General features: G+C 31.5%; 1 protein-coding gene across 1 annotated transcript; it reads right to left on the bottom strand.

Annotated features, from left to right (window-relative positions):
- Window positions 1-3795: 3795 nt before the first annotated feature.
- Window positions 3796-17262, bottom strand: LOC137397652 (uncharacterized). The gene is made up of 11 exons (XM_068083955.1): window positions 17118-17262; window positions 14453-14596; window positions 13425-13559; window positions 13012-13179; window positions 12622-12754; window positions 12236-12338; window positions 11643-11738; window positions 8098-8215; window positions 5793-5945; window positions 5286-5453; window positions 3796-4485 (listed from the first exon to the last, which is right to left on the bottom strand). Exons 1-11 carry the CDS (start codon window positions 17212-17214, stop codon window positions 4301-4303), a joined length of 1500 nt encoding a protein of 499 aa, XP_067940056.1. The 5' UTR covers window positions 17215-17262; the 3' UTR covers window positions 3796-4300.
- Between the last annotated feature and the right edge of the window lie 1596 nt (window positions 17263-18858).

Genomic DNA, 18858 nt, shown 5'->3' with positions numbered 1-18858 from the left:
AGAACTTTAGTAATGGACCAAATGATATGCCTGCAGGCTCAGTTTACCAACATAATCATTGAGATGTAAGAATTTACTCACTCACTTTTTAAAGTTTACTTCCTTCTCTGAAATACACTTTGAACATTCATTATCTTAAAGAGAGGACTTCCAAAAATCTCAGAGATGAGCATCACCAGATTATATGCTATAAACGTATCAATATGCACTGATCTTTGTGCTGCATAAACAATAATACACCATTGCTTGCTGCTCTCAATTATTATGTTTCTTGCTGTTACTGTGAGTCAATTGAGGAAATAAAAAGGTAGCAATCAAGATTAGAGTCTTTAATTCCATTTATTGACTTAATAGCCAGTTAGCACACAAACAGCAAGAGTATTGCACACAGTAATTTAGTGATTGAAAGTCATCATGCAAAAGCCGATGATGCTGTTTTTGTTTTTATCCTTCTCTTGAAAATGTCTATTGTAAATATGCGCTTTCCACACATGTAAACTCTAGTAATATGATGTTTGTAGCAGAGACACTAAGCCGGTATCTACCTCACTAGCAGTTTTGAGCTTTAATTTAGTGTATAAATGCTTGTTATTTTTAGAACCTAAAAACTCAAAGCAATAGTTTACAAAATATCTGCTCTTTTAACATTCCCTGATTCACTCCACAAACCTATGATTTGAAGTTAAAGTATCTCTTGAACTTACTACTGTATTGCCTGGTGGTGCAAACCATTAACCAGTTACTGCAAAGGTTGTAATAACTTGTTAATTTATGCGTCAGCATTACTACATTTATCATTTGAAAAGTAAAAGCTTTTTTGCATATTGTAGTGTCTGTTGCTTATATCCAAAAATCTTCAAGTTTTTCACAAACTTTGCTAAATACGTGTTGTTATAAAGTTTTAATATACCAAAAAAAATAAACACATTGTATACTTACTGAATTTATATAATAGTTAAAATGGATCACACAGTTTTTAACACATGTAGCTAAACTAGTTTTGGTGATGTGTAATGAAATGCAAGTAATACTAAAACTCAAATAGGCAGCACCAAGGCTTTATATACAGACCAGCTCAACAAAACACTTAAAAGGTTAAAAGGCTCATGACTGTGATTGGCCCACGTACTAAAGATTAAAGATTATATAACAAATCATCCGATTGGCTGTTACACTAAGTAAATGATAAACAACAGTTTTAGCTACTGTACTTTAATTCTTATATAAAAAAAGATATATCTAACATGGCCACCTAGTAGCTATAAATACAATGTGTCTTTTTTAAAACATTTACTGGCAAACATGGTTCTGTACTGTGTGCAGTGTTGTTAAAAATTCAGCAGTTTCAGTAATCTAAAGGAGCGCGAAAATATTGACAGTCATCGTGTGTGCTGTCCTTAATGCAGAGTCCAACTACCATCACACGATGTGTTAAATGATCATAAGCTATAGGAGCACTCAAAGAAAATAGTTTTCACATAATCTCAACAAAGGTTTCGTGCAAATGACACAGTTTGAGAGGTGGGACTCGCAAGCTTCATTGCACTCGCTACAATGGAGAGGGCCATTGTATGTGCTCATTATTGCTGAATTTTACTACGTGAGACATATTTCAGTTTCTCATGTATGTTCACCATGCTTATCATTGCAAAGGTTTTTGTCGAACGCAAAATGCTCATCACATCCTTGTTATTTTATTTGAAAGGATCATAACATCTTTTCTACATCGGGGCTCTGTAAGATTGTTGAAGTTTTTTTCTCTTTGAAGAAAAAACCTTAAAAAAATTGGTTCAACTACTAACAATATGTTATGGCCACAGTGAAAATATATATAAAATAGTTTTATTTTTTGTAGCATTGTTATAAATTTTATACTAAGTTCTTCAAACAGTATAAGTCAGTGCCAATAAAATTTTTTGCCCAAATACAGATTTTTGTGGAAAATCACCTGGTGAAAACACAAAAAATATTTTTTGTTGGATTCTTAAAAACTTTCTCATAATATACATACTATCATTTTATAGTCAAAGCTCAGGTAAATTGGAGCATGAATGATGGTTTAAAAGCTTCTATTGCAATCGTTTTTCAATTATCATATCAAGGTGGTACCCTGTGTAGTCAAAACTCATCTCTGCAAATGCTTATGAGCCTGAAAACAGTGATAGCATACGTCAAACTAGCTTTGACTGGTCAGACCAAGAATAGCATTAAAGAATCTTTGATAATTACTTAGATAATATTGTAGAAATTTATTGTCACCTCTAGCTCATATAAAAAACCTTCCTTTATGTCCAACAAATAATTTTCTACATTTCTTTGATTTATAGTCTTGTAGTTTAGGTGTAGTTACTGACTTAATAAGGCATTGCTTTGTTAGGGTTTGTAAACATTTTTAGAACTAATTTGAAGGGTTTGCAATATGTGTGTAGGTACATAAAAGCGCATAAGAAATAGGTCTACACTCTATTGTATTATATTTGTAAGGTATTCAAATTATTAAGACTAAAATACAAAAAGCTTTTTTCAAAGATTTCATAAGATTTTTGCATTTTTTGATGTATTGAAACTTTAGTATGTCCACAGTTCTATGATTTACCAGTTAGTACTTTAGAAAACTTTAAAAAGACTGTCATACCTGGGTTGAGTCTAGTTTAAAGTTTTCTCTATTTTGTTTATACTGTACTGCAATAAAATAATTTTTTATGGCGCAATAAAAAATAAAAAGTGAAACTAAATGGTTTTAAATCTAGAAGTCTTTTTAAGCATTGCAGGTTATTTAAGTTTATTATTAATATTTTTTGCTCTTTTCTTAATATACCAAATAGTGTACACCAGTCTTCTAGTACCTTAATGTAGTGCAACATTTCTTATCACCTCAAAAGTAGTTTTTAAAATTTACCTTTCTGAGTGTTCTTTTAGTACATGTTAACTCATTGCATTGCAATAAGTCAAACTATGCCAGCAATTATACATTCTAGATACTGCAAAAGAACAAGTATCCAAAGAATGTGGCAACTTATAGCAAGAGTTCAAGTATGGTAAGAAAGAAATTATTACTTAAAATGATGCAATGTTACTTCTATGGTTATGTACAAGTCATTCAGTATACCTCAGTATACTATACTATACAGTTAGTAGTTATGTATAGATATTAAATGATTTGAGAGCCCACTATAACTTTACCTACTGTTACATTGATTACTTACACATTAGCTATACTCCTAATTAGAAGCAATCTTAATCTCTTTCTTAAAAATAAAGTTAATTGGTCTTCCAGCCAACAGGATGATAATGGTTTCATCAGTCCTGGTGCCTTTAGTGAATAGCGCTGATAGCATATGAAACCATGCAACCAGTAAATTATGTATTCATAGCACTGATGGATAAAATATTCACTGAGTAAATTTATGCTATGGCAATGGACTAAATTTATCTTTGTACCAAGTTTTGAGCAAAAGGCGAGTACTCAAGCACCTGGTTTATTAAAATCTCTAAATTTGGTTTATTGCCCGTCAGACGATGAAGTACTCTTTATGTTGTGTAAATAAATCACATCAAGAGTGAAGAATAATCTGCTGTCTGAAAACCAAAAGCCTAAAAAATACTTGATGAGATGAATTTTGCTTCTGATTTTAGGAATTACTAAAGATGCTGTCTAGCTCAATTCAATGTGCAATTGAGAAATGTTTACAGCACTGTATTGCCTTCTGGAACTTAACCAGTACTTGTTTGATATTTTTCGATTTAAATCAGCCATTAGCTTTAAATGAAAAGACATTATGCAAAGATACTGAATAGCCATTTATTTAACAGAACTAATATTCAGCATAATTATAGCATGTTGTATTAGCGTTAAAATAACTAAAGAGATCAAAGTTAATATTTTGCTTGATGTTATCAAAAATATCAGAATACTTGCGAAAACAAGTGTCTTAACTAATAGCTAATGTTGAAACACAAATAATGTACCCTAACATGTAGCTGCTATGCTACATGTAAGTAGTAAATAGAAATAGAGACCTTCATAGACTTGCTAATTTTGACCAATGCAAAAACTTACTGCCATGCGTATGAATGTGACTTAAAAATGTTAGTTCATAGAGCAAAGACTAGAGTTCCAAAACAGGGTGTCACAACTATGATTAATCTAAAGTCAATGGTATATATTTCATAGCAAATAAAAATTTAGTATACTCACTTAGTAATTTTTAGCTAATGTAGAAACAATACAGATCATAGAAGCATCATCTTAACATACTATAAAATATAGATGATACCGGTAGTAGAATTCTCACCCCTTTTACGTCTTGTTTAACCAATCAATACTGGTAGCTCTAATGCCATCCTTGACAGTGTCTGGCTTGTAAACTTTAGCAGATGTGAGACGTGTACAGATGAGGTAAACCATGAAGGCAATTGCTAGTCCGAAGATTCCCATTGATAAATAGAGACCAGCATTTATGTTCCAATTTACTTGAGCTTCAACTAAAATGCAACGGTCAGTTCTAAAGTGAATACTATGATTGAGAGAACAATAAGACACTGCTTTAAACGCACTTTCCTAAAATGTTTAAAGATGAACTTGTACAAAATATTAAGTAAATTTTATCAGAAAGTATCAATATTTTCTATCATTTGTGATTGATTTGATGTTTGATATGATCTGATTTGCAGATTATTTCAAGTATAAATTGATAATATTTGATTGCAATTGACCCATTTGGATTGGGCAAAAGTGCAAATATGACCTTTATAATGGCCTTGAGACCAACAGAATAAAAAGTCATGAGGATTCAACTTGAACGCAATAGTTGATATCAACTTTTGCAGCAATAATAACTAATGACATCATAAATAATGAGTCACGTATTTTTCTTCTGAGTGATTTAATCACAATAAAGTTTTATTAGTGTTCATTTTCAAACATCGTGGCAAACAGAAAATATCAAACATTCAAAACGATTGAAAATGACAAAAAATACTGGTACATACTGATAAAATCTCCAAGAATTTTGTGCACAATCATTTTTGATGTTTTAACTTCTAGTCATGGAGAATGTGATAACTCTACTCAAAGAATACAGAACCTTTGCTATGAATATATTGATTGCTTAAAACTGGGAAAGTTGAATGGTAAAAGCTTTTAAACCAATTTTTCATGTTGGTACTGCAGAGCTGTGACCAAAAAACTAGATTGGTATTAAAGCCAGTAAAATGAGTTTACTGAAGAGAATGTACAAACTAGAAAAAAGTTTAAAATCATTTTTAGGTTAGAGGCCACATACTTGCCAAATAGGGGAGAGTCAGTGCTCCAATTCCATCAAAAAATACTTCAACAGAGTATGTGGTAACTGACTGTTCTGGTGATGTCAGCTCAATACAGACTCCAAAGAATGAGCATGCTTGCAGTCCTTTGAATATCCCAAATATTACCATGATTACATAAAAAACCTCTAAAAAGAAAATATGATGATATTCATTAGACCTGAAATCATCTAGAAGCAGATTATACATATGCTCATCTATCAACTGTTAACAGCTACCCATACCTTTGCAATTAAAATGATCACGGTTGTATACATATTGATATTGATAAGGCAATCAAATTTTTATTAGAAAATAGCTCATAATGTATTTTTAGTTTTAACTTGATATAGTTTACATCATAAAACTAACTCAATTGACTTTGAACCCAGGTTTAGCTTAAATTAAATTTAGCTTATAGAATGAAGTATATAATAATAATAATATAGTTTTATAAGTACTATAAAAGTGGCCTTTGACCCATTCACCTGTTGAGGGCTGTACAAGCATAAGGCCAACTGCTGACAGCATTCCCATCTGTCCCACACAGTATATGACAGATGAGCTGACAAGGAAATAGTTGGTGAGAAAGGTGAGCCCAATGGTTACTATCAGCTGTGCTACTGCTTTGAGAATAAGTCCTGACAAATATAACAATATGCAACTTACTAGCCTAGCAAGTCTATAAATATGCTTGCTGGTAACATGCTCAGTTCTTGTATTGAGTGTTTCTTTAACATATGGTTATCAGAAAACTTCCACGAATTTCATGTTTTGGCCTTCATTTTTGACCTTTTCCCCTGTATCAAGTATGACACCAGACTACAGTGTATCAATCAATGCCCCAAGCTAGAGCATATCGATTATGACCACAGACTACAGTGTATCAATTGTAATCTCAGACTACAGTAACAGTATATGAACTATGGTCACAATCTACAACGTATTAATTATGGCCCCAGACTAAAGTGTATGAATTATCAATATTATAAAAACATTTTTTAATGTTTTTTTATGCTTTCCCAGTCAAATCTTACCTGCTGGCTACTTCATCTGTTTTTTGGGCAAACTATGCAACATTTAAACAACTATTTTTTTAGATATACAAAGTGCATATAATTTCCAAAAAACTAAATTCAAACTTATTGAACAGCTGTATTTTTTGAACTAATGCATGCAGTGTTTTACGTAGTTTGACTGAGCATCATGCAGATAGTACTGTACTAATGCATGCAGTGTTTTACGTAGTTTGACTGAGCATCATGCAGATAGTACTGTACTAATGCATGCAGTGTTTTACGTAGTTTGACTGAGCATCATGCAGATAGTACTAAAAATTTCTTCATATTTCTCTGCTTTAGTTTTATTACTGCATGCTTGTAACTTTAGCTAGTCACATTAGTAGTATAAAACAAGAAAGCCAACTTGTTATAATTAAAAGATAAAAAATATAAAGTCCTAACTAAACACCTTCGGATACATTCTGCAAAATATACTTAACACAGTGTGGCATTTTTGTTGAGAGAGACAGTGAGAGTGATGCACAGAAATGAATGTCTAAAAATAGAGGAAGTATAAAGTCTGCCTGTTATATCTAAAATTACAAAAAAATCTTTTTGGCAACCTATACTTATCCTGACATAAAATAGAGGCATAATAATAAAGCTATTTTGTTTTAAAGTCATGTTTAGATTTGACTGTATTCGTATTAGTATAGTTCCGGCCTACATATGCAATGCACTTCTGATTGACTTTTAGAGTTATGTCAGACAATACATGCTTTCATTGCAGATATTTTAGTAAACTCTCCTAAATCCTCATTTACCTTTGTTAAAAAAGTTGAATCATGAAACACTTGTACCAGTGATGTAAATGCAGTCTACCTAAAAAGACGGTGACCAATGTGAAATAAAGTAGTGAAACTGTTATACTATTGGTGTATCACATGTGCTATGCTGTCAAAGTGTTTGTAATCAATAGCAGCAGTATGTATAGCTATCAGTGCAATTGTGAAAATTGTGTGAGAAGTTAAATAAAATTAAACTTCATGACAACGAAGCTTTATTACACACTTTAGTTCTCAGCGATTGAGTGTCAGGTCAAATAAAGTCAAATATTCTTTTAATTGAGTAACACCATGCTTATAGAAACTAATTAGCATAAGAGACAAGATTTGACCTGAAAAAAATGTGAAGAATGGTACCAAGGTGACTGTTAGTCAGTATGGCAGGAGCTAAATTGACTGAGTTTACATCGAGGCAACAACTCAAATTTGTGGCTTACCTACAGCTTCTACTTAGTTAACCAACAATGGACATAAAATCAACACGTTTTACAACGATTTCATGTACAACATAAATTACTCAGCAAAAAACATATAAAAGGCTATGATGCAGTTGCCCTTTTAATTAATAAGTCCTAATAAATTATACTGTTCTACAAAAAATATTGTACTTCTGCATCTGATTTACGTAAAAACAGTTATTATTGACCTTTGATGTTATGAGTCTTGCACGCTATGCAATTTTACTAGTTTCTTTGTGACAAAGATGGTTTGAGCTTCAATGTGTATATGTCCTGCCTAGAATTAAAAAACATATCAGCAGGCGAATCATTAAAAATTAAAGCATAGATTTATATTCTTAAATCATTTTCACTAATGCCTATGCTTTGCTTTTTTAAAACATTTTTTAATAAAAACTTAACCGCTGTGCCTCAAACCTTATAAATATTGCTTAACACACAAGTTACATAAGTTAGATTGTATGACAGTTATCTTCTATATCTGCTCACCAAAGCTAAATTCTGTCAATGTATATCCAAGATGGTGGTAGGTGTAGTCACCAAGAATTGCGTAAACACAAGAAATTCCAGCTGTGGTCAACAGAGCGACAAGCAAATAGGTGAACACCTGCAATTAATGACGAGAGGAATTTGTATTTTAAATAAGTTTTAAAACCTGATGGCTGTGTGCTTGGTACATTAAAGTTACGTATGGGCAAATGTAGATTTGTATTATTTACTGTTTACGATTTGTTTTGCACCTGACATCAGGTGCATTAATATTTCTTTAAATAATTTGTTTAACAATCTGTTATAGCCCCAGTAATTATCTATAGCAGCCTAGGTAGGGGATTTGCCATGTTGGCCTAAGAACTCAAATGACAATTGTATCAAAACATAAAGACGTCTTTTATGATCTAATTTATTGGTTAAAGCAAACTGCTAGAACAGTCTCGGCAACTATATTAAACAAACTGATTCTTAGATGCTTTAGTAAAATTGTTATGATTAATAGCATGTAGGCCTGGAAAACATTCATATTCTTAGTTTGATCTGCTCAGCCTTCAAGGTGTGAAACTAGCGGAGTTTACACATTTATTAAAATCAATATCAACTCACTAATTTATTTTAGTTATGTTTTTTTAAACAATAATTTATACAAAATATTTTTTTAGCTTTACTCAGAATTTGACAATTACTGTTTTTAGTGTTTTTTATGCGTATAAAAAGACTTAATAAAATATTGCAAAAGAGCTCCAAAATTTGGACACACACATCTGAACTTACTGTGGCCTTTAAGCAAAGATTATAAAACAAAAGTTTAAATTTTGCATCTGAATTCCAAAACAGCAAGGTTTGCCCCAAATAAAATTTGTCAAGTCATATATTTGTAATAAAAGACTTTATCACAAAACAATAAAAAAGGCGACAATTTTTTAGTTAGTCTTAAATTGTATTGAACATGCTTTCAGGACACAATTTAACCAACTGTTTAAAATTACTGAGTGGTGCAAAAGGCAAATTTTACAAATATACAGTTATTAAAAATTATGTTAATAAATGTTAATAAAAAATGAAATTAGTCATATTAAAGAAATAATGAAGCTAAATCAATCTCAAAATAATAAATTGTTAAGTTGATCAAGCAGCTAATAGTTCATGAATGATTTTTGTCACTGAAAATGGCAGTTTTGAAACAAAACAATTTGTTGTACCATAAATTAGAATAGAGCTGGTGACCAAAGTTGCCCAGATGGTAGAAGATATCAAAAAAAGACAACTAAGTGAATATGTCATAAAGTGCTTTTATTTTATTTGTAAGCAAATGTTGATGTGACTTAAAATATAATATAAAAGGACTACATAATAATAAAAATAGTTTAAATAGTTTAAATGTGATCTTAAAAAACCTTGTGAATGTTCTGAGCACAATCTTACACAATTTTTGCCATGGTTTCTGGTACACAAAAATTTCAATTTTCTTCATTTAATGGCAAGACATTCACTATTAGGGTTGCCAACTATTTTTAAGATGGAACAGTATACATAAAGTTGACCATAAGAAAACACAGTCTCTGTAAGTGTCACTCTAACAATTTTTAGGGTTGTCATTGACTCTTATTTACATAAATTTCAATGTTTAGTTTGATTAGAAAGGTTTTTAAATTCAAATGGTGTCAAAATGGTGACTTTTTAAAACATAGGCCACTGTATAACTGTGTTATCTGTGTAACAACAAATCAATTTCTGTTGCGAAGTTTTTGCAGGTCTAAATTCTAAAAACCTAACTAAGGCTCAATTTTTAAAATAAAGCTATAAAGAGGCAGCCCTGCAAGGCATTTGAAAATTTTATTAGATAGTTAAAGTTTTCATCTAGATCAACTATTCTGTTAACCGATTCGATTCGTAGCTCGTGTGTTAACCAGGTAGTCGGTTAATGAGTCTGGCATTGGTTGAACTATCATCATCATTCTCTAAAATAGGAATGACTCTCTCACCATGTCAAGGAGAATCTAATCGAATTATTTGGAAACACTTTGAGCATAAGTTTTTTAAATTGTTTTGAAACAAAAAATGTTGCTTTACAGCAGTGAAACTTTTTATGATGACTTGCATTAGGCAAATCTAATCTAAAAGTTTTTATTGGCTTAAATTCTTTTCAGTTTGCTGATTAAAGTATATAAGGTCTTGGAAGTTTAGTTGAGATGGGATACGTGTGCAAACAAGCATATTTGCTATTTTTTATATTACGGTATATGCAGGTACATTCTATCATCATATAAAATCTCAAATAAAAAGTCCTGTCAAGTTAGTAGCCAGTTTATTCATAGAAATATACAAAAAATTAAGTCATTTCAATCAGAATATTTTCTAAGCATTCATAAAAAGAAAAATTTTGTTCAACATTGCAACTCATTGGTCAACAAAAAATCCTAACCTGATTTTGTCAAAATGAAGGTTGTTGACAAGTAGAGTTAGACGAGTGGCAAGAAAACCTAGCAGAATGGTGGCAACTTGTGAAAATTTCAGTCAACTAACATTCTAAAAGTGCTGTCTGATAAAAATTGAACAACATAAAACCTACCCACTTGGCAAACTGTGTACCGTTATTCAAGGAACTTTATAGCAAAAGGCATAGTTGAGCTAAGCAAAGTTTGAAAAATCAAATCATTAACTTAACCATGAGAACGTTTTCAAGAATTGGCAGATGGTGTACAAACATTATGAAACGCATTACTTCAAACTAAATTCTGTGTACAAAAATAAAAATTTATATCCTTTCTTGCTGTCAATCAAAGTCAGATTATTTTTATTAATTGAAAATTTGCATCTGACCCTTTATGATTCACTAAAACCTATTTGAGGTTTAAAATGATAAACTTAAAATAAGACACATTTTCCAGTAAATTATGAATTAATAAGTTTTTTTCATGCTGATTGGTTGGGTCGACTCACAGCTCTGAAAACTGTTAGTTCATCATGTTTTAATCTTTTAATGATAATGCTGCATATGATATCTAAAATAATGCCTGCATTGCATCAGCATAACAATAAAGCTGTAACGCTTTTGACACAAATAATTAAGCTAATCTGACTGAACTGACAGTCAAATGTGCTTAAAAAGTTTATATGCATAACCTATTTTTAGCTGAGTTTAATAAGTCTTTGAAAGTCTATATGTTTTTTAAGTTCCAAGGTATGACACTCTTTGAAAACAACAACAAGAACAAAACATCAGGGAGAAAATATGTGATCAAAAGTATTTACTTTATTCATAAATCATGTTTTACCTTAAACAAACTTTTTGTTTCTGAAGCTTTAGCAAAAAACAAAATTCCATCTTTTTTCGAACAGCTCAAATACAGCTTGAAAATTTTAACTTGAGTTTTCAGCAGATTTGTGTAAAATCAATTAATCTTTTATATTTACCAATGCTTAGCAAACTTCTTTACATAAAAAGCAATTTAACTACTCCATTATAACAGTTAAAATGTTCCGATCCATAAACACTTATTTTCATTTATAAAAGTTATTTAAAATTTAAAATCACTTACTCCTTTAGTTTTTAGGATAGTCAGCAGGGAGTTATCTATCTCTGAACTCTTTGCAGACTTGGTATCTTCATTAAATTTTTCCTCCATGTCATCTTCCTATAAAATTGTTGTTTCTGAACTAGTATAGGCTAAATACCAAATTCAAGCGTACTTGCTGCAATTCTGTATATATATTCGCCACTTTTTACTTTCTTAATAGTTTTCCATACTGTTTGTCTTAACCCCTTTCTCCTATGTTCTTTAAACACACCTATACGCGCTACAAAGAATTTAGTATTTCTCATTGTAAACAGAACATTCTTCATCTTTATTCCATGTCATTTTAAATAAATTTACCTTAAAAAACATTTATCTCTTAATATGAGCTCTACAAATAAGCAAATCCATGTTACATGAATATGTAGTAGATAGACATACATTATATAATTTTTATTTATGAATGGACACAAAAAAAGCGAGATAGAACAAAAGTTTTGAAGAGACAGTACCCTCAAGTAATGGCAATGACAACCAAATTTTTATTATATAGTTACGACCTGGTAGCAGGTCTGCTCAATCCGAAAAGTGTTTTGGGAATTGACATATATTCTTACAGGAATTCCAATGTCTGAGCTACCGACAAGAAGCACTTGTGAAATGCGGCTTGACTGACGGACAATTCGTATCACCTCTCTCAAATCAGTTTCTTTTGTTTCCCTAAAAAAGGGTAAAGCGGCTAAAACCTCAAAGTCAAACTTACGGTTTGCTGTTAGTTAGAGCTAAAAGCTTGAGTTTTAACACATTCAAAGCAACCCTATAACAACTTTCTAAATTCATTTAAGCAAAAAACAAATGCACGCTCAAGTTGATTTTTTACCTTGACTTTTAACAATTATTCAGTTAATTATTCATACTTTGATTTTTATTGGTGTAATTTACATGACAGTTTGTAAAAGGATGTTCTGTACATATATGGATATATCTGTAACACATATATTACCTTTTCTCTTTTCTCCTTTCCTCATCTTCAGATGTGTCATCAAAAATCTTTCCTTCAGCCTCATTAGTTTTGTTTTCATGATGCACTACATTTCCACCAACTCCCTGGAGATGATATATACCTGCTTTCTGACCTAGAAATGTTTAGCCCTCATTTATTTACACAAATTCATTTTCCACATTTTAGATATATCATAAAAAGTTTAGGAGGCCCAACATCAAATTCAATATCAAATACTATTTGCAAAATATTACAAAGATATTGTCTGTAACTAAACAAATATGAAAACTTCTTATGCTAAAAAATTGTTGTTAGACTAAAGTAAGTACCAAGGGGAGAAAATTATTTGAAGCTTTATATAAATAAAACAACTAATTCTATCGGACAGACCTTTAATGTTTAATTCTTTCTTTTGTAATTCTTTAGTCCTCTGATTAGTAACATCTGCCTTATTAGCATATTCAGGTGTGTAAATAAGTGCAGCCACAAAGTTGAGAGTGTTTAAAGCTCCGAGAGTGATGAATGTCATTTTGAAGCCAAGATTCTGCATCATGGAATCTACAACCAAACTATGCTTAAAATTTTCTGTTTTGTCATGCTAATCTAATTGTTGCCGCAATTTTATTTGCAAACTAAAAACATATTTAAAAAGCATGTTTAAAAAGAAAAAATATTGAACGATGCTTCAAAAAAAACTTAGATATTGTGTTATAATCTAGAAACCATGGGAACAGACTTAGAGATAATGATCTTTCTACAATTTTAGGAGGAATTCCTAGAGAAGCAGAAAAAAGCCTGCCTACCTACTACTGGAGGCCATCCAATTTCTGCAATGTTGTAGCTCAATGTCATGGCTACCGAAAGAGGAAGTTGGTGAAAGGGAAAATATATGTTGTTCATGGAGTAAGACACAACATGATTGAAAGCTGCACCGGTTCCTAAAAATAAAACTGAAACTTGGTGTCTGATCAAACTAAAACAGAGAGACATAAATTAAAGCGCTATTTCAAACATGCTAAATATAAATAATTCTTTGTTTTCAGCACGTTGTTTAAAAATAAACAAATAACAAAATATTATAAAAACTTTAAAACAGGGTAAATGTTTTATTCTTTAATGTGTTAAAATCTCTTGGTGTTCGCATTAACAACACTTTGAGTCGAGATCTAAACCACAGGAGAAATTAATTAGGAGTTTTCTAGGTAGGATAAAAAGCTAGTTAAAATCCAAAAATGTGTTTTGGCAAGTATTGAAATTAATTTTACACGTAACATTCTAATTTAATATTAATTTGTGAGAAGCTGTTTAACTTGTAATGAACTGTGAAATAATAATTACTCATACATATAGTATTTAATTTACCAACTTTTTTTAATACAAACTGAGTTCTAAGCAGAATTCAATGCAGTAATTTTTGCTCAAAACCAAAAATTGTGAAGTGAGGTGCTTTAAGCAATTACCAGCATGTTAACACATAAATAAACAAGTTTTCACACTAGTAGTGAATTATGGGTGGCAAACCAGCTCTGTCGCTAAAAGTTAGTAATATGTCAGCAATTAGAATAATTTATTTTAAGATCAAGGCAACGCATAAACAGCACATCTTTTGAATTCAGGTCTTATAATCAGACAACGAGTTCCCACCATGTGTATATTAAGAATTCTGATAGCCATAGAATCTTTACAAAACAAAAGCACTAAAACCTCAGATAGAATAAATTAAATTTAATTAAATTAAGAATCATGCATTATCAGTGCATAGACATGTCAGAACCTCACAATTTGAAACAGTATTCAGATTTCATTATTAAGTTTAAACCAACTATTTTACCATATAAAACACCACTGGCTAGCATGCCCTGCCATGGCTGTGTAGAGAAGGCGGTAGCAGTCAATCCTACTACAGTGAGCACAGCAGCTATAATCTGAGTCCGTCTCTCTCCAAGCTTTTGTCTTATTTGGTTGCCTGGCAGCACTTGAAAATATATACCAGTTAAAGCTGACAGTTCCGTATGCGAAACTTACTCTAAGAACACTGATAACAAATATCTGCTAAGTAAGTGTTATTATAGCTGATGTAAAAAGTAACTCATGCTTACACATGAAATTTCATATCTCATAAATGTGACTGCAAGCTGTCAAATATAAACAGAGTTTTTATATAGTATAATCTAAATACATATTATCCTTAGTAGGTAAAGTTTCATGTTATAACTTATATCATATATATGTATACTAGTAATCATAGATAGAGTATCATATTATAGCTTGAATTATGTGCATATTAGTAATCCTAGATAGATTATCGCGTTATAGCTCAGATGATGCGCATACCATTCTTAGTAGGTAAAGATATAAGGTATAAATTAGATGATATAAATACTAGTAATCATAGAGAGAGAAAAAAGAGAGAAAAAGAAAGAGAGAGAGAGAGAGAGAGACAGAAAGAGAGAAAGAGAAAAAAGATAGAGAGAAGGAGAAAGAAAGAGAGAGAGAGAGAGAGAGAGAGAGAGAGAGAGAGAGAGAGAGAGAAAGAGAGAGAGAAAGAGAGAGAGAAAGAGAGAGAAAAGAGAGGAAAGAGAGAGTATCATGTTATAGCTCAAGTAGTATACATACCAGTAAACATTGGCAAAGTATCATGTTATAACTTAAATGATGTGCATATTAGTAATCCTAGATAGATTATCATGTTATAGCTCAAATGATACGAATATCAGTAATCATAGGTAGATTATCACATTATAACTTAGATGATATACATACTGGCAATCATAAGTAGAGTATCATGTTATAGCTCAGATTATATACTGTACATATCAGTAATCTTAGGTAGAGTATCAATATTGAGCAATAACGTAGGTGACATACATACCTGTAATTATAAACTGAGTATCAAATTATAGCTTAAGTGATACATGGACAAGAGTTCATAGGTAAAATATTTAATAAGATGTTAAATAAAAGATAGAAAAGTCATGCCCACAACTCTCCATTTAACTTTTCACTGTTTCATGCACAGTGGACTGCGGAAGACCAAAAGTGACGCCTGTTTTTTATTGCCTTTTCTTCTCTCCAGTTTGTATGCTAGCATAAACATAAGTTTGAAAAATCTTTTTATTTAGCAACTGAGTGATTAGTAAATGCATGAATGAAATTATGATATAACTATTGATATCTTACCATAGACCCATTCACTTTTCTTTGAGCATAAAGTTTTTAACAAGTTTATAAATATCACATCACACAAAATACTTTTTTTGCAAGAAGATTATCAACAGTTAAGTTACACCTTGATATTCTTGGCAAAACATATAAAAAATTACAGAATTTATAAGGGTAACTTTATTCACCGACATTTGCTGGGCTCATTATAACTTTTCACATAAGTAAAAAGCTATATTTATTTTGGTTTTGACTTGAGCTCACAGGCTCACGCTATATTTATATTGCAAAACATCAAGATAATTAGGCTGGGTATACAAAAAACAGCTTGTTTAAAAACATTTCCTTGTTTGCAAATGTTGGCAAGCGTGAAAAAACTGTATTTATATGTGTTTGTACATGTACCTGTCTATGTGCGTGTGTGCTAGTGCTTGTGTATGTAAACAAAAGTGTGCAGGTACAATTGAGTTGGCAGTGCATATACACTTGTGTATGTATGCTTGTGCACATGCGTTTATATTTTTGTTTGTGCTTGCACATGTGTGTGCATAATTTTATAATCACACACATGCTTGCATGTGTGAAATAAGCAATTTCCTGGGGATGAACATATTTAAAAAATAACTGTCAGTTTCTGATATTGAGATTGCAAGTAGAACTGATGGGTATTTATGATTAGTTACTTATTCATTTAGTTTATAAGTCTTTAGGCAATAGCAAGCCCAACATAGAAACTTATATTTAAATTTTGAATCAACCCAAATATTTTAGTTTCTTAAAGACAAACATAATAATTTTACTTGAAACTTAATCTCTAAACTATTATCAAAATTGCTTGTCAAATTAAAAATACTTCATATGTTTTTGAAGTTTTTCTTTAATATAAAACTAAAAATTTCAAATGCCATTGCGGTTTTTATGATATATTTTTTATAAATGTAAAAGTAACTCTGTGTGCTAAACTCTGAGCTCTCAACTACTGAACTCCAAACAAATTTGGTAGGACTACTTTTGTATGCCAGTAAGCTGGTTCTACCTTCATATTATTTTATAGATTTTTCATACACTGTAGGTTTTAGCGGATGAGGGATGTACTGGGTTTTGGACATTGAAATAAGTCTGAACTCAGTTTTTCGACTTCACTTGAACCAAATTAATATTTAATACAACAACATTTGCTCAAAACTAGGCTGCTAAATCTAAAAACCTAACCCGATTGTCACATTGAACTGGCATATTTAATATAATTGGTAATTAATCCAGGTTTGAATGGTTTCTAAGCAATAAGTCAAAAATTGTATATAGGAAACCTATTTACACCTCAGCTAGCTTACCTCCCATGAAGCACATTGCAAGCTGTACAGTTCCAATGTTAGCCGAGAGAGTTCTTTCTCCATACTGCCTCTGCAAATGTAGAGGCAGTACGGCCATTGTAGAGAATGCATAGCCACAGTTAAGTATATTAGTTATCAAACCAGTGCATGCGACCAGCCACCTGTGCCTGCTAGCTGAGAATAATTGGTTTTTGAACATATTCATGTCACCTGCATAAAAGACTTGTACGCGTTTGCGTGTCCTGAGAACACTAAATACTTCTCTTGCATGCTCGGTTTTTTTTTATAGCAAGTTGTGCAGGTAACAAATGAAAAGCCATGAACAAACAGCTTTCAACAATTAAAGCATCTCATTGGCTTGTCATTATATGTGGTATGCATGTTAACACTACTACTTACATTAGCGCGTTAGGTTACTTTTTATGAGCCTATTAATATTTTTTAGCCTCCTGACATGTTTTGGTATGGACATGTCCCCCCCTACCCGATAGTAATACAATAATTTATGAGTTAGCTTAATATTTTGAAGCCGCTTGCATGAAACTCAAGAAAAATGCGAAGAATTGCAATCAGTAAAAATTGCTCGGTACAAGACATATATTCAGCTCTGACATTTATGATAAATGTATGATAAATGTTTATGCACTAGTCTAAATGTACTGAGCTACTGGATAGATTGAATACTAGTATAGCTACTGTGTTGCTCTAAACCAGCAACAGTTACTTCAGCGAGTTCACAATACCAATCATTTCAATGCCACAGAATACTGATTAAAATAGCAATACCAACAGGTCACAAACTACCAAACCTATTTCTGAGTGAATGCTATTGACTGAATCTAGTATAGGGCTTATATACCCCAAAAAATAATGTAAAACTTTGTGCAAAGTTGCTGGTGACCTACAAGCTTAAATACTTTGAGCAAACCATAATAGCTTTTTCATACGTTCAACACACGATTCTTTCTTTACCCCAAGACCTCAAACTGTTCCGTAAACCGATCTTTGGTGTCTCTGCAAATTTGAGGTGATAAAACTTTACAATAAATGGCAGGTAAAGGAACACTGTTGAAATATCCATAACTTAGTAGTTAATAAAGAATGGACACAATTGCTTTGTTACCAGTTTTATTGACATGCACTCCCATGATGCAATTTCAAAACAACAAATAACCTTGTATACCAAAAGGTTTTGCCAAAAAACTGTTTTGTTGGCACTTTATAAATGCTAAGTATTTGCTGTAAAACCTTTACTTAAATGTCACCTCTAATAAAACGTCAGTATAAGGAAAGGGTCAAAAATAGAACACCATGGCATTCAAATAGATCTGGAAAACAGGCCCAAGAGCAAATTGTTTTTAAAGCATGTCTAGGCTTTTATACTTATGTAATGTTCTTTTGCACACTCATCTGTGTTTAGCATTTTGAAAAATTTTAGAATTAAGTTTCGTCAATAGAATAACTTATGTTCATCGACTTTAATAAGATTCCTTTCGGAGGTATTCATGAACCTGATGAGCCTATCTAGTCCAGTGACTAGTGTTTATGTCAGCTTAATAGTAGCTTTCTCCAAGCACTTTGTATACTTAAGTTCTATTAAAGCAACGATATCCCAAAAAAACCCATTTCTGACGATGTACTAAGTGGCAACAAATAGCCACAAAACACTTTTTTTGCTGCATTATTTGACTTGGAATATGAAAAGAATCCTTTTGCAGCAATGTAATGTTATTCTTTTTAG

Source organism: Watersipora subatra, chromosome 5, assembly GCF_963576615.1.
Source record: "Watersipora subatra chromosome 5, tzWatSuba1.1, whole genome shotgun sequence".
Taxonomy (NCBI): Eukaryota; Metazoa; Bryozoa; class Gymnolaemata; order Cheilostomatida; family Watersiporidae; genus Watersipora; species Watersipora subatra.
Note: the sequence above shows the minus strand (reverse complement) of the source record. Positions and strands in the feature narration are given on the sequence as shown.

What these genes read in the sequence shown, in the direction of transcription:
- LOC137397652 (XM_068083955.1), bottom strand. Translation starts at nt 17,214, where the DNA reads ATGGCCGTACTGCCTCTACATTTGCAGAGGCAGTATGGAGAAAGAACT. An exon ending in GAAAGAATTAAACATTAAAG is followed by an intron (nt 12,755 to 13,011) that starts GTCTGTCCGATA and finishes AAACATTTCTAG; the next exon opens with GTCAGAAAGCAGGTATATAT. An exon ending in GCTTGTACAGCCCTCAACAG is followed by an intron (nt 5,454 to 5,792) that starts GTGAATGGGTCA and finishes TTTTCTTTTTAG; the next exon opens with AGGTTTTTTATGTAATCATG.